Below are 15,929 nucleotides of genomic sequence, written 5' to 3'. Positions count from 1 at the left end.
TAAGTAAAGTTTCTTTCCTAACACATATTTGAAAGGTCAAAAGAAAAACTAGTATGAAAGCAGACGTTGAAGAAAAAAAACTATGTTAACAAGGAAAATGATGAGAACAAGGATTCAAAAGAAAAGGCAAAAATGCTAAGAACAATACTATGATAATGCTAAGCATTTGTCAAGCATTACTGCATTTAAGCCACCCAACACCCTAGAGGGAAATGATTATTGTCATTTTACAGAGAATGTTGGTAACAATGTTGGTACAATGTTGGTAACACTATGCATTTTTCTAAGTGCCTTACATTACCTCATGAAATTGGCATAATAACCCTAAAAAGCAAGCACTTCTATTTTTTTCACTTTACAGGTTGTCACGGTTCCCTAGAAACTCCAACCTGGGTTAGAGGTGGCCAGGGGAGACGACCCTGGGTAAATAATGAGACTTCACACCAACTCAGTGTATAAAGTCTGGGTAGCCAGGAGAGGCATACATTGACTCACATGCTAAGTAGCAGACTGAGGCAGTGCAGCAGCCCTCTGACTCCTCAGAAACCTTTTATTCATCTCTAAGACAAAGCATTTATGAAAAAATATAAAGGTTTCAAAATTCAAAGATAGGAAAAACAGAATCCCAAGCCCCTGGAAGGTTGGGTAGAAGTATAAGGCTGGCCAGGTACAATGGCTCATGCCTGTAATCCTAGCACTCTGCGAGTCCACGGTGGGTGGATAGCTTGAGCTCACAAGTTCAAGAACAGCCGGAGCAAGAATGAGACCCTGTCTCTAAAAATAGCTGGGTGTTGTGGTGGGTTCCTATAGTCCCAGCTACTCAGGAGATTGAGAATCACTTGAGCCCAAGAGTTTGAGGTTTCTATGAGCTGTGAGGCCAAGACACTCTACCAAGGGTGACAAAGTGAGATTGGCTCAAAAATGGAAAGAGAAAGGGAAAGAAAAGGAAAGGAAAGGAAGAAACAGAGTAAGGCTGGGTATAGGGTAATAAATTGTCAACAAAGCCTGATAACCCACTCAGAAGGGGGGAGGGGAAAATAAGTTTGCAGGACAGACAAACAAGCTTTCCTAATCTAACTGCCCATCAGGAGTCTAGAGGGCTGGACCACCACCTGCTGATTCTCCACACAGGGGTAATCTTGAAGACCTTACCCTCAGGCTCCTTTCATCTTGTTCCTGATCGAGTCTCAGGAACAGCCTGCCTTCACTTCACCCTGGATCTAGGGAGCCCACAGAGGGACCAGTCTGTCTGCCTCGCACAGCAGGAATGGGGAGGGGCATTTTCTCAAAGGCTACATCTGCCTACAGATGAAAAGTTAGGCTTTTGCATTTCAAGAAAAAAACTAATCAAGGAGGAGTAACTGGTCCACTGGTTTTTAATAACATGAATTGATGGCTAAATTTATTCTGGTATAGAAAAATCAGTGGGGATCACTGTAATATATTAGATAATCCAAACAAATAGTTACTGAGCGCATACTCTGTTTAAGTATGGTGCCAGGCAGGGAATAAATGCCTTCTGATTAGAATTCAGTTCATAAAACCCTACTGATAAGTAAACTGTCTTAGTGAAGATTCCTGAAGGTCGCCTCATTCCCTCTTGGAGAGACAGGCAGTTCCGGGGTGGATCCCAGTTTCCAGAGTGGGCACTTGACTGGTCAAAGCCAGTGTTGGTAGAACTCCCCTCCACTTGCCAGAAGGACTGGTTCAGGCCACAGACACAGATTGGGCGAATGGGACGTGAGGAATGGTTTGTTTGCAAAGTTTTTTTTTTTTTTAATTTGGCCAGGGCTGGGTTTGAACCCGCCACCTCCGGCATATGGGACCGGCGCCCTACCCGCTGAGCCACAGGCGCCGCCCTGTTTGCAAAGTTTTAAGAAATAACCCATCTTTCTCAAGAGACAACTTCTTAATGAAGCCCTCTTCCATTTTTTCCATGTCAGATAGGATGGATGTGGCTCTAGGAGCTGATAGCTGCCATCTGGGACAATAAAGGGAAGCCAATTTTGGAGGAGGATGACCCCATAGAAGCCAAAGAGAAGACATGAAAAAACTGCTTCTGGAGATAGGATCAAACCTTCAAGCCAAACCCACCAGCAGACTGCCAGTTGTTCAAGCCAAGCCAATAACCTGCTCCCAGAGTTGTGTAAGCCAGCTTGAGTTTGGTATTCTGTTTTTTCTAACTGAACACTTCCCACTTGCAATGGCCCCTCCCTATTTGAATAGGAAACCACAGTAAAGTAGCAACCCTAACCATGTTCCACTAAAAAACCAAACCACAAAACTAATTACAATGAGGAACTGAGCTCATGCCCTCCAAGTTCCCAGCATTTTATATAGTATATTAATGCTACTTCATTGGGTTCCAAAATAATCAAATTTAATCTCACAAATAACTCTGAGGAGTAAAAAGGGGTGTAGGCTTGAGGGAAAAGGAGCTCAGAAGGCTAAAGCTGAAGCATTAACTCTGTTGCAACAGACTTTTTCTATGATTATAAAAAATCATTATAATTCCCTCTGTTGGTCTTTCTTACTCATAGACACAGGCACAGAAGAGACCAGCTAGCAGAGAGGTGGGTGGAAAGCATACGACACATCTTATCTAGATTCACCTACAACTACTTTCTTTCTGCACATAACCTTCCTACCCTCAAACACAGAGCTCTCCAAGGAATTTGCCCCACCTCACTCCAAGTTACAGACGTTACAGGGTGGTGTTAAAACAAAACGCTGCCACACTGCAGGGTCTACCATATTCGGAAATTCAGTGCTGTAACTTCCACGTAAATGCAATTCTCTGAATTTTGGCATCTCAGCACCCTTATCTTGACAATTGTTATGGGTAAAATAATGAATCTAGATTCCTGTCAAGCCTCAGTGTTCCCCATCCTGTTCACAGAAATGGTGGCTACCTATCACCCCTTAGTCTGAAAGTATCAAACTGTATGAGTTTAATTTTAATAGCATATCTAAGAGCCCACGTAATAAAACCATATTAAAGATTAATTGCTAAATCATGGAAAAAGCCCAAGTGCCCATCGATCCAGAAATGGATTAATAAATTGTGGTATATGTACACCATGGAATATTATGCAGCCTTAAAGAAAGATGGAGACTTTACCTCTTTCATGTTTACGTGATGGAGCTGGAACATATTCTTAGTAAAGTATCTCAAGAATGGAAGAAAAAGTATCCAATGTACTCAGCCCTACTATGAAACTAATTTATGGCTTTCACATGAAAGCTGTAACCCAGTTATAACCTAAGAATAGGGGGAAGGGGGAAAGGGACGGGAGGGAGAGGGGAGGTGGGCAGAGGGAAGGGGATTGGTGGGATTACACCTGCGGTGCATCTTACAAGGGTACATGTGAAACTTAGTAAATGTAGAATGTAAATGTCTTAACACAATAACTAAGAAAATGCCAGGAAGGCTATGTTAACCAGTGTGATGAAAATGTGTCAAACGGTCTATAAAACCAGTGTATGGTGCCCCATGATCACATTAATGTACACAGCTATGATTTAATAAAAAAATAAATAAAGATTTGAATAGGCAGAAGTTTCACTTGCTAAATTATGACTCCATAAATTTTAATGATGTTCAATTAGATTATAAAGGATTTTCAAATGTTTCACTAACTTTCATTTTCGACATGAAAACTATATCATCTCTTTCCTTTTTTCACAGTTTTCATTCTCTCTTTTCTGTATGTAGGTAAATTTCCCTATTCTATCAGAACTTATTTATTTAATGAATGCATATTTCTTACGTGTCTACTATGGGCCAGACATTGAGATAAATGACAGGGATACAAAACCCAGGGAAGTGCTATTCTTGCCGTTAGAATCAGTCACAGATCTAACTGAATGAGAGATGTGGTGACTTCTGCAGGACAGGTAGACACCAAGAGCCACGGCAGCAGGGAAGTAAGTCGGATCTGCTTAACAGTTGTGAGAAATGTCAGAGTAACTTCAGATGACAGTGACCTGTGAACCGGGTCTGGAAGGATATACAGGAATTTCAGAAAAGGTGACAGCAAAAGAATGTCACAGCAGTGTGAACGTGTATGTTCACAAAATGTGATGCAGATGAAGGAGAAGGGGGGAGGGAAATGGGAAGACCTGGAGCTGGAAGGGTTAGCTGGGGCCTCCCACACCAGGTGAGGCGAGCTGGCCTCACCAGACTGACGGGAAGTATGCAAAGTTTCTAAACTGGGAGGTGATGTGTAGTTACGGTGTATTATTGGATGAATCGGAGATTTTAGAGTTGAGGGCCAGAATGGGCCTCTTTGTTTTGCACATTTTGCAAAGAGCCGCTGAAAGCCTTTGTTTCGGGGAATCTTTCAAGGATGTTTGCAGCAAGTCACCTTGGAAGAGGGAGATGGCTTCAAAGAGCAGGCAGGCTCCCTGCCCGGGGTAACTGACTCAGGCTCTCTAAGCTCCATACTCCTTTTCTGGAACTTGCTCACCTGCAGGTCCAACTGTCATCTACCCCCTTCACATTGTCCTGTGAGGCTTGGGGTCATGGATTTGACGACAGAAGAAATATTCTTACCCTGAGTACAGCCGGTGCATGAAGTAATAAACAACCTCTTTACCTACTTGCAGGCTAACTGATTAGCTTGCAAATAGGGTAAAATCCCAGACTGTTCACAGTTTTTGTCTAGTACAAGCTACCGTAGGCCAAAAATAATGAGGACCTATGTTTGCCCAGGGCCCACAGGAATGCAGTGTAAACCAAAGCAACAGCAACTGCCCTTTGTACACCTAGTAAAGAAAGGGTTGGAAGGTGAGAATGGTGGTAGGGTCTGAGCTTTGCAAAGGTATAGGCGTGTGTGTGTGTGTGTGTGTGTGTGTGTGTGTGTGTGTGTGTGTGTGTGTGTGTGTGTGTGTGCAATAAACATCTTTCCCTGGCTTGCTTTCCTGTAACTGCTTAATCCCCAGGAGTGATGGACAGTACAGCTGATGGTCATGAAGATTCTTAGCTTTCTTCATTGCTCCTACAGGTAAAACACTATTGTGAAACCTGCCGCTAGTTTTTTAGTCATCTTCCAGGCCCCCCATTACAGTGGACCAAGTGATCCACCCAGACCAGCAACCCACACGCAGGAAATGACTTCACTGATCTTGTGACCCCCACCAAGGACCTGTGAACCCCCACCCCACAACCTCATGAACCCAACTGCCTAGCCCTTTACCCATTTGTCTTTAAAAACCCTTTCCCCCAAATTCTCACAGACACAGATTTGAAACTCCTTCTCCAGACCTGGCATGGTAGCTCACTCCTATAATCCTAACACTCGGGGAGGCCGAGGCGAGTTGATTGCCTGCGTTCAGGAGTTCGAGATTAGCAAAAGCAAGACCGTCTCTACGAAAATAGAAAAACTAGCCAAGCATTGTGGTGGGCACCTGTAGCCCCAGCAGGTCAGGAGGCTGAGACATGAGGATAGCTTGAGCCCATGAGTTTGAGGTTGCTATGAGCTATGACGCCATAGCACTCTACCCAGGGTGACAGAGTGAGACTCTGTCTCAAAACAAAAATAAAGAAAAAAGAAACCTCCTTCGTAACCCCTGCTGTCGCAGTGTGCTGGCTTCCTCAGAGCAGCAGGCAAGGAACCTGGTTGAGCTGTTTAATATAACTGTCACTTAACCAGTGTCAAGCATACGGAGAAATTGTCCAATGCAGATCTCATAAAGGATAGAGAGGACTGGAAGAGATCTCTGATGAGAAGTTTGAGAGGATGTAAATAAGTCCAGAACCAAAAAGGAAATCTTTAATACCCATCCACATAGAGGTCCCTCACCTGCAAATACTGACCCTGGATGGCTTTCTCTCCTTTACCCAAAGGCAAACCACTGCTCTGGCTGCCTTTGGTCTCGCTACCGTTCTCATTCAGAGATAGATTTCAGTACTAAACATCCCTGGGTTTAGTCCAACTAAATCAAAAATTAAAAGCCTTACTGAGGAAGCACATTATTCAACTGCTGTAACTATTATGTGATCCTTTTGAATAGACACAACTCAGTGGCCTTGAACCCAACCATACTCCTTACCCAGCAACTCATACAGAGAATTGAGAATGGACTTCCAAGATTCCCCAGCCTCTCGCCCCGCCACGTCGGCAAAGTGTGCGGCACTGCTGTAGACGTGCAGACGGTCTATGCACTCCAGCACAAGGCTGATCATTCCCTGCAAAGTTGAGAAAAGGAAAAATCATCGTCAGAAACTTCGCTTCTGCTCACAGACCGAAACTGCTAAGTCGATTTAAAAAAAACAGTGTGGCTTAAAGTAGGTCTATTAATCATAAAGGAAATTGTGCTTGTTCAAAGGACAGGAAAAAACACATTTGCATGTGAAATGAAATGTTCTTCAAATAGTTCAAGTGGATTTTAAATTCTCAGTGTCATTATCAAACGGGAGGGGAAGAGTAATACAAAGTACTTCCTGCTTAGGGTATTCTAATAGTGAGTGAGCATAAGAACATCCTTATTCTCAGAGAGGCATCATCATTATCATTATGATTGCTAAATTAAGGATAAAGTAAATTAAATAAAGAAAACTCATTAGAAGACTTTTTACAGAAATAAAACCTTCATTATAGAACTTTGTAAGATGCAGACGAAATCTGAAATTATGCTTTTTTTCATTACTTGCCTAGATCCAGGTTGTGAAAATAAGGCAAAACACATAAAAGGAAGAACTATAAACCACTGACTGATAAAATTAGCTCACTTCACACAGAATTTTTTTTGTTGTTGAGATAAGGTCTTGCTATGTTGCTCAGGCTTGAGTGTAGTGGCATCATCACAGCTCACTGCAGCCTCCAACTCCTGGCCTCAAGGGATCCTCCTGCCTCAGCCTCCCAAGTAGCTGGGATTATAGGAACCACCACTACTTTCAACTAATGTTTCTTTCTTTTTTTTTTTTTTTTTTTTTTTTGTGGAGACAAGGTCTTGCTATTACTCAGCTTGGTCTCACTCAAAGTCCTGGGTTCAAGTAGTCCTTTCACTTCAGCCTCCCAAAGTGCTAGGATGACAGGCGTGAGCCAACATCACCAGCCAACAGGGAATTTAAAAGGTGCTTTAGACCTAAGAACACTTCTTTGTCACTATTCAGAATGTTTTATATGTAAATTTTTTTAAAAACTATAGTAATATTTTAGATATTTACAGCCTGATATTTAGTTTTTATTTCTTCCAGATATTAAATAACTGCAATATAGCAAATAGTCCAACAACTTGACCTACATGAAAAGAAAGGCTTTCAATAAACTACGCCATGTTGCTTGTCATTCTAGCTTCATTTTGATATTTCCTTTCGTGCCATAAGGCTCGCCAGGTAAGTCATTTCCTTTGTACACACGGTAGGAAAGTCCTCAAAAATGAATATCAGTTTTAAGGGCTTCTGAAGAAATATTAAAAAACAGGCTGGAAGGAACATAGATTTAGAGATTATGGGACTCTGCAATTCCCTCTAACATTTCTTGTTAGATGCTTTAACAAAGTTATTTTAACTCAGAAAAATTCATTATTCCTCATACAGAAGAGGAACAGGAACCCTTGCTGAGCTTGCCTGATAGCCATCATTGAAACTCCAGAATACATGGTACCAGTTCTAACACTAGCGTTCAGACCTTAGACACATTCATTTGCTCTGTTTATCAACTATGACGCTTGAGCTTTTCTTTTTTTTTAGCACCAGAGACCTTGGTGAAGTAAAATTATACATGGAAATGTAATACATGCAAATGGAAAAAGGGAAGATGCTGTGTCCAAGCAGGTGCCTGGAGCTCATCCTCTAGGGCTGTCCTTTCCTCTAGGGCAGCTTCCATCCCCACTCAAAGCTCCCTGTGCATCTTGAGACATTTCTGAAACCACCCTTTATACAGTAAATAAAAGGCCATAGGAAGTCACAATATAACAAAGAAATCTGTACCAGAATGTTTATTGCAGCCCAATTCATAATTGCTAAGTCATGGAAGAAGCCCAAGTGCCCATCGACCCGTGAATGGATAGCAAATTGTGGTACATGTATACCATGGAATACTATGCAGCCTTAAAGAAAGATGGAGACTTTACCTCTTTCATGTTTACATAGATGGAGCTGGAACATATTCTTAGCAGAGTATCTCAGGAATGGAAGAAAAAGTATCCAATGTACTCAGCCCTACTATGAAGCTAAATTATAGCTTTCACATGAAGACTGTAACCCAACTATAGCACAAGACTATGGGGAAAGGGCCAAGGAAGGGGAAGGGAGGGAGGAGGTTTTTGGGGGGGGAGGGTAATGGGTGGGGCCACATCTATGGTGCATCTTAGAATGGGTACAGGCGATTGCACTAATGTACACAGCTATGATTTTTTTTTTTTTTTTTAAATATGGAACGCTTCACGAATTTGCGTGTCATCCTTGCGCAGGGGCCATGCTAATCTTCTCTGTATCGTTCCAATTTTAGTATATGTGCTGCCGAAGCGAGCACTGTACACAGCTATGATTTAACAATAAAAAAAAAAAGAAAAAAAAAGAATATTACAAAAGGGAAAAAAAAAAAAGGCCATAGGGTGGGAACAGAGGCAGAGTCTTTATATACATGTTATATATATAATACATATATGTTAATATATATGTGTTAACTATGCTAATAATATATAAACATATATATAACTATAGTTATACACATATATATAACTAAGATATATAGTTTTATATATATATGTGTGTGTATGTGTGTATATATATCTTCAGCCTTTGTTCCTCAGCTAGCTTTCTTGGAATTGCTTACTACTCAGGAGTCACATAGTTCATGGTCACAAAGATTCTCAGAGTTCTTCATTCCTCCCATAGGTAACACCACCCTTGTGAAATGCCAAGGATGGTTGCCAAGATATCTTTCAGATCCTGCATTCTGGTGGACCACCTAACCCTGCCACTTGGGCCCAAGGAATCAACACTATAGGTCTTATGTTCTGAGAACTGGCTCAGCACAAGAAGACAATTATGAAACATTGAGGAAAGAACTAGGAGAGGATGTTCACAGAGGGAAGGACAAACCAGGCTCATGGTTGGGAAGAATCAACATTGTTAAAATGTCTGTACTATCCAAAATAATCTACAGACTCAATGCAATCCCCATTAATATACCAATATCATATGTAGAAAATCTCGAAAAAATAGTTCAACATTTTGTATGGAACCAGAAAAAACTTCAAATAATCAACACAATATTAAGAAATCAGAACAAATGTGGAGGAATCACTTTACCAGACTTTAGATTATACTACAAAGTCAATAGTGATCAAAACAGCACGGTATTGTGGAAAAAAAACAGAGAGCTACAGAGACCCTAGAGACAAAACCAGTCCCAGATCACCATCTGATCTTTGATAAAGTAAATTTAAGTATCCACTGGGGAAAAGAATCTCTATTTAATAAATGGTGAGGAAGAACTGGTTCGCCCATTGTGAAAGGCTGAAACTGGACCCATACCTTTTGCCACTTACAAAAATTAACTCATGATAGATACAGGATTTAAACCTAAGACACAAAACTATAAAAAATCTGGAAGAAAGTGTGGGAAAGACACTTAGCGACCCAAGAGTCTTGGGAAAGAAATTTGTATAAGAACACTCCAAAGGCAATTTCAGCAATACCAAAAATAAATAAATGGGATCTGATCAAGTAGGAAAGTTTCTGCACAGCTGAGGACATAATCAGTAAAGCAAAAAGAAAATCTTCAGAATAGGAGAAGATATTTGCATGCCAAAAACCCGACAAAGGGCTAAAAATTAGAATTACAAAGAACGTGAGCCAATCAATAAAAAAGAGCAAACAACCCCATTAAAATTTGCGCAAAGACAGGAACAGAATCTTTTCTCATGAGGACAAATGGTCAACAAACTCATGAAAAAATACTCATCTTCTCTGATTATCAGAGAAATGCAAATTAAAACTACTTTGAGATATCACCTAAACCCACGCTATGAGAATGGCCCACATCATAAGGTCCCAAAACAACAGATGCCAGTGTGGGTACAGAGAGAAGAGAACACTCCCGCACCGTGGGTGGGAATGCAAACTAGCACAGGCTTTATGGAAAAGCAATATGGAGAGTCGGCAAAGAATTAAAAGTGGACCTATTGTTTGATCCTGTAATCCCATTACTGAAGATCTACTCAAAAGGAAAAGTCATTTTCCCATACGGACATATGCACTCAAAATGCTTATATAGCCGCCCAATTCATAATTGAACAACCCAAGTGCCCTTTGACACATGAATGGATTAATGAACTGTGGTATATGTACACCACGGAATACTATAAGATGGAGATTTTGTCTCTTTTGTTACAACATGGATGGATTTGGAGAACCGTCTCCTAAGTGAAGTATCACACCACAGAAAGATAGGCATCACGTGTAATCAATACTAATTTGAAACTTGTAGATTAATGAAAAACAACATGCTCATATATATGAGAGAAAAACTCTCAACTGAATCCAAGCAGTGGGAAGAGGGCAAGAGGATGGTGGGTATTTTCGCAGTGGGGATAATGTGCAGGCATATGGTACACTTCCTATCTGAGGGACATAGACTTTGCCTTACAAATACAAGCAATGTGGACTACTTGTACGTACGCTTATATTAGTCAGAAAAAAAAAACAACAACAGTTTCTGCTTCCCGATTCTATGAGTTCATCCCTAGCCAATCAGCAGACCCAACTGTCTAGCCCTTTGCCTACCAAATTATCTTGAAAAACCCTTTCTCCCAAATTTCCAGGGAGACAGATTTGAGAAATTCTTCCAGTCTCCTGGCTCCTGGAACTCTGCTGTCTCACTGTACTGGCTTCCTCATCCCCAGTGGGCAATGAACCTGACTGGGCTGCACCCCCTCTCAGGAGCCTGCAAGAACCTGATGAATCATTTGAAAACCATGACACTTTCTAACGCCTGCAGTCTCAATAACAATTCTGTATTGATGTAGTCAACATGAAGCAAATTATATTGCTTACAAATGACCCGGATGAGAGCACAGCAGACAGTAGACATCCCCTGCCAGGGAACTGTGAACTTCATCCTTTAAAACTAACATTCAATAGATCCATGAATGGATTAATAAATTGTGGTATATGTACACTATGGAATATTATGCAGCCTTAAAGAAAGATGGAGACTTTACCTCTTTCATGTTTACATGGATGGAGCTGGAACATATTCTTCTTAGTAAAGTATCTCAAGAATGGAAGAAAAAGTATCCAATGTACTCAGCCCTACTATGAAACTAATTCATGGCTTTCACATGAAAGCTATAACCCAGTTATAACCTAAGAATAGGGGAAAGGGGGAGTAGGAGGGGAGGAAGGGGGAGTGGGAGGGGAGGGAAGAAGGAGGATGGGAGGAAGGAGAGTGATTGGTGGGATTACACCTGCGGTGCATCTTACAAGGATACATGTGAAACTTAGTAAATGTAGAATATAATTGTCTTAACACAATAACTAAGAAAATGCCAGGAAGGCATTGTTAACCAGTGTGATAAAAATGTGTCAAACTGTTTATAAAACCAGTGTATGGTGCCCCATGATCATATTAATGTACACAGCTATGATTTAATATTAATAAAAAAATAAAACTAACATTCATGGATAGAGAACTCATGTCCAGCTTCCTGCAAGCTGTGTTTCCTCTGTTCAGTAGTACACCTGCTCCTCTGTACCTCCAAAGGCAAAGATTTCAAATAGGTGAAGAACCCCACCCCTCTCCAAGAAGCTGTTTTCCCCAGAGAGCAACAGAGCAGCAGGAAGCGTGGGTTTAGGAAGTCACCTCTTCCTGGAACAGATTCTGCCGATTCTTCAAGGCTCGTAGTCGGTTCTGCTTGCCTTCGTGTTCTAGATGCTCGTCGGGTGGGTGGAAGTAGCCGATGAGGTCCCGCAGACTGAGACTCACAGACTCTACGGGCAAGTCTACCGTGGAGGGCTTCACTTTCTTGCTGAGAGCGTCAAGGCCCCTAAAATAAAGAGCAAACATTTCTCTACGTCAGTGATCCACAATTTTATTATTTTCCCATTCCTAGATGATTTCACAGCGTTACTCCCTTCTCCCTGTAGCACTGTAAAAGGGTCATACCAAAGAGTCCTCCTTTTCCTCAAGCAGCAGTAATGAAGAGCTTCATATCAGAGATTGTGTAGTGTGTCATGTTCAATTATATTATAAAACCAGTATCAAGAGTCGCTTAGTCAGAGCAAAACCAAGGCCAAAAGGTCAACATCTGCAAAACCAGTAGTCTAAGTATTTAGAAACGGATTGATTTTCATTTAAAAGCACTGTATACTTCAAGGGTAAGCCTCCATCTTCGCAGATCCATGGAAAGTTGGATGGATTATGGAAAGTTGGTTTTTGTTTGTTTATTTTACAAACAGAAATTCTTAAGTTGGATATCATGGACACTAGTTTGCCATTCAATTTAAATCTTACCATTTGGAAAATATATTGTAAAAATATCTGGAAAATTTGCTTATTAATAAAAATGTGCTTACTGGAAAGAAATGCATTAAAAATTAGATTAAGAAATAACATCATGATGTATTTACTAGCCTTTGAAGAAAAACATATAACTGTCATGTAAATGTGTTAATAGGCTGAGCTTACTCAGATTCTAAGCTTTATAACTAATAGCTTTGAATGTGTCTGAAAAGAACTTTAAAACATGATGTCTGGCCGGACACAGTGGCTCACACTTGTAATCCCAGTAAATCTGGGAGGCCAGGGTAGACAATTGCCTGAGCTCAGGAGTTCAAGGCCAGCCTAGGCAAGAGCAAGACCCCATCTGTACTAAATATAGAAAAAATAGGTGGGTGTGGTAGTGGGCGCCTGTAGTCCCAGCTACTCTGCAGGCTGAGGCAAGAGGTCATTTGAGCCCAGGAGTTTGAGGTTTCTGTGAGCTATGATGCTACGGCATGCTAGCCAGGGGAAATACAGTGAGACTCTTGTCTCTAAATAAATAAATAAATAAAGTCTGTAAATCAAAATTATTCCAAGATAAAAAGTTGATCTAAAAAATACACAATAGATGCCATAAAAAGAATTGGTGAATATCTCTCCTGTACTTGATATAGTTAATACTCTTATTGGTCATGATAAAATTTTAATGCATTTAAAATATTACACTTCTAATGCTGCTTTCTGAATCAGCAAATCTAAACGGCAATATTTTATCCCAAGAAAATGTTTCTGGTTGATTGTCTTACTACATTGGAATTTACATTTAAAAGAAAATAAATACCCTATTGAAGAGAATTAGCTTAATTTTGAACTTTACAGTGTTCAAAATATTATTTAAAATGCATCATCATTGACACATAAAAATTTCTAATAATGATGGACTTTCGGTTAATTATATAGAGCAAAACTGAGTAACTATTCTGATGTTTTTACCTGAAATTCTTTATCAATTATATCAATCTATTCACTAATTTCATCATCTCTATTAATTTTTCTACGTCTAAAAAACAACAGAAGTGACTTTATAGAGGCAATTATTTCTCCTCCTTTAAAATGAAAATTCATATGGAATGAAAAGTATTTTCTAAATTTCCCATGAACTCTAGTTACATTGTAAATGAACATATAACAGATTCAAACTCAACTCTCATAAAAGCAAATGAAATTGAAAAATGATTCAGGTATAATATCTACATTTTCAAATCTAAAGAAAAAATACAGTAAATGTCCATTTTTAAGTTACTAACTTGAAATAAACACATCTGCCATAGAATGTAACCATTTGCTTACTTTCTAGAAGCTATTTGTTAGAATAAATCCTACCCAAAATTCTAAAATTATTAATTATGCTATATTTAAGAGCTGTCATTTAATACAAAGACACTGATCATCTTAATTTATCAAGGAAAAAATGAGGAATACAAATAATTCAGAAAGTCAAAGGTGATAGAATCACCAGGGTGGATAGAACCACCAACAGGCAAAAAAATAAGACCCTTTTCATGCACATACCGCCTCTTCCTACACACATGCACACACGCGCACCCCATCACTACCACCACTACAGGAAAAAAACACACCGGAAAATCACAAATGACCAAATCATCTTCACTTTTACACCATAAGGTAAAAAGAAGAAGTTTGAGGACAGATTTTTTAAAAATGAGTCTCAATGTGCAGTAGATAAATTTGCATTAATAAACTAAATAGTAAAAAGTAATTTACTCTGAAACAGGAGTGCAAATATTATAAAGATATTGAAAGTTTAAGAGTTTTGGCACGTTCATGAATGTGACAGAAGGAGAAAAATATTTTACTTAAAAGATGCTCTTTATAATGTTCAAAAACTATTTTAGACTTTACAAAGTTTCCGAATATACTGAAGAATAATATAAACGCAGGGCTTCCAATAGATAAATACTAAGGCACATTTATGTAAAACATGCAAGTAGGTAAACATGAGTATTGGAGTTAAATAACATAACGAAAGGATAAATATTGTAGGAAAGAGGAGGGAAAAATTAAAGCTTAATCAAAATTTAATTTTTATTTATTAATTTATGTTAATTTTTTTTTTTTTTTTATCAGGACCAGGTTTGAACCTGCTATCTCTGCTATATTGGGCCAGTGCCCTACTCCTTTGGGCCACTAATTGTTAAAGAAACCAACATAAAATTAAGGTCAATTTGTTTATCCACATCATCTCAGGGGATCGCAGGGAAGGAAACACTATTAAAAGTTGATGCTAGATAACTCAGGAAAATATGGTTAATCTGTGATGAGTTTGTAATAAGGAGGAAATCTGAAAAAGAAAAAAAATACCAATGCAGAATAGCAAAGACAGACTAGATTTGCCAAGAGAAACAGGCATCTCACCTGGAAATAAACATGGTGTGTGTCAATTGGAATTGAGTTGCATTTGGCCAAGATCAAATAAAAGGATAGGATTTACCCTCCCTACTGAAACAACGAAAAAAAAAAAGAACATGGGGTAAAAACAAAACAAAAATTAACAAATGGGACCTGTTTGAATTAAAAAGCGTCTGCACAGCTAAGGAAACAATCAATAGTGACAGATGACCTACAGAATTGGTGAAAAATCTATATGCCATACATCCAATAAAGAGCTGAGAATCAGGATCTAAACAGAACTCAATCGAATCAGCAAGGAAAAAAATCAAACAACCTCATAAAACAGCAGTTAAAAGATATGAACAGAAGCTCTTCAAAAGAAGACAGACTAATAGCCAATAAACATATGAAAAAATTCTCGGCATGTCTAATCATCAGAGAAATGCAAATCAAAACCACAGTGAAATATCACCTAACTCCAGGGAGAATGGCTTTTATTAAAAATCTCCAAATAATAGATGCTGGAGTGGATACAGAGAGAAGGGAACTTTATACACTGTTGGTGGGATTGCAAACTAGTACAACCTCTATGGAAAGTCATATGGAGATACCGCAAACAACTAAAAGTAGACCTACCGGTCAACCCACCAATCCCACCACTGGGTATCAGTCTTTTTGTCAAAAAGGCAAATGCACTCAAATGTGAACTGCACCACAGTTCACAATCACAAAGATGTGCAATCAACCCAAGTGCCCATCAGTATATGAATGGATTAATGCAACACGGTATGTGTTAAAAACAATGCTAAACTAATAGCTTTTGTAACAACATGGATGGAACTAGAGACTATTTTTCTAAGTCAAGTATAGCAAGAATGGATAAACAGCACACGTACTCGCTGTTTAGCGTGGTGTGGAGCTAATCCATCCACACCACGTACACAGATGGTAGTAAAACTCAATGGAACGCAAGTAGGTGAGGGGGGCAGGAGAGGACGGTTAATGTCACACCTCAAGGGCACAATGCATGCTACCCAGGTGATGGGAACATTAAACTTTGACTCAAACTGTACAAAAGCAATT

General features: G+C 39.5%; 1 protein-coding gene and 1 non-coding gene across 4 annotated transcripts in view; both read right to left on the bottom strand.

Annotated features, from left to right (window-relative positions):
* The window catches only part of RYR2 (ryanodine receptor 2), an 830,565-nt gene that overhangs the window by 380,494 nt on the left and 434,142 nt on the right, over positions 1-15,929 (bottom strand). For all 3 annotated transcript variants that reach the window (XM_053605591.1, XM_053605592.1, XM_053605593.1), the window contains exons 13-14: positions 11,817-12,000; positions 6,055-6,190 (exon numbers count right to left, since the gene is read on the bottom strand). In XM_053605591.1, the coding sequence (XP_053461566.1) occupies positions 6,055-6,190; positions 11,817-12,000 (320 nt within the window). The remainder of the gene's footprint in view (positions 1-6,054; positions 6,191-11,816; positions 12,001-15,929) is intronic.
* On the bottom strand, positions 8,374-8,480 carry LOC128597794 (U6 spliceosomal RNA). The gene has a single exon (XR_008383353.1). It is a non-coding gene; the product is annotated as a U6 spliceosomal RNA (small nuclear RNA).

This window comes from Nycticebus coucang, chromosome 10 (assembly GCF_027406575.1).
Source record: "Nycticebus coucang isolate mNycCou1 chromosome 10, mNycCou1.pri, whole genome shotgun sequence".
Lineage (NCBI taxonomy): Eukaryota > Metazoa > Chordata > Mammalia > Primates > Lorisidae > Nycticebus > Nycticebus coucang.
The sequence above is the reverse complement of the archived record's forward strand: the minus strand, read 5'-3'. Positions and strand labels throughout refer to the sequence as shown.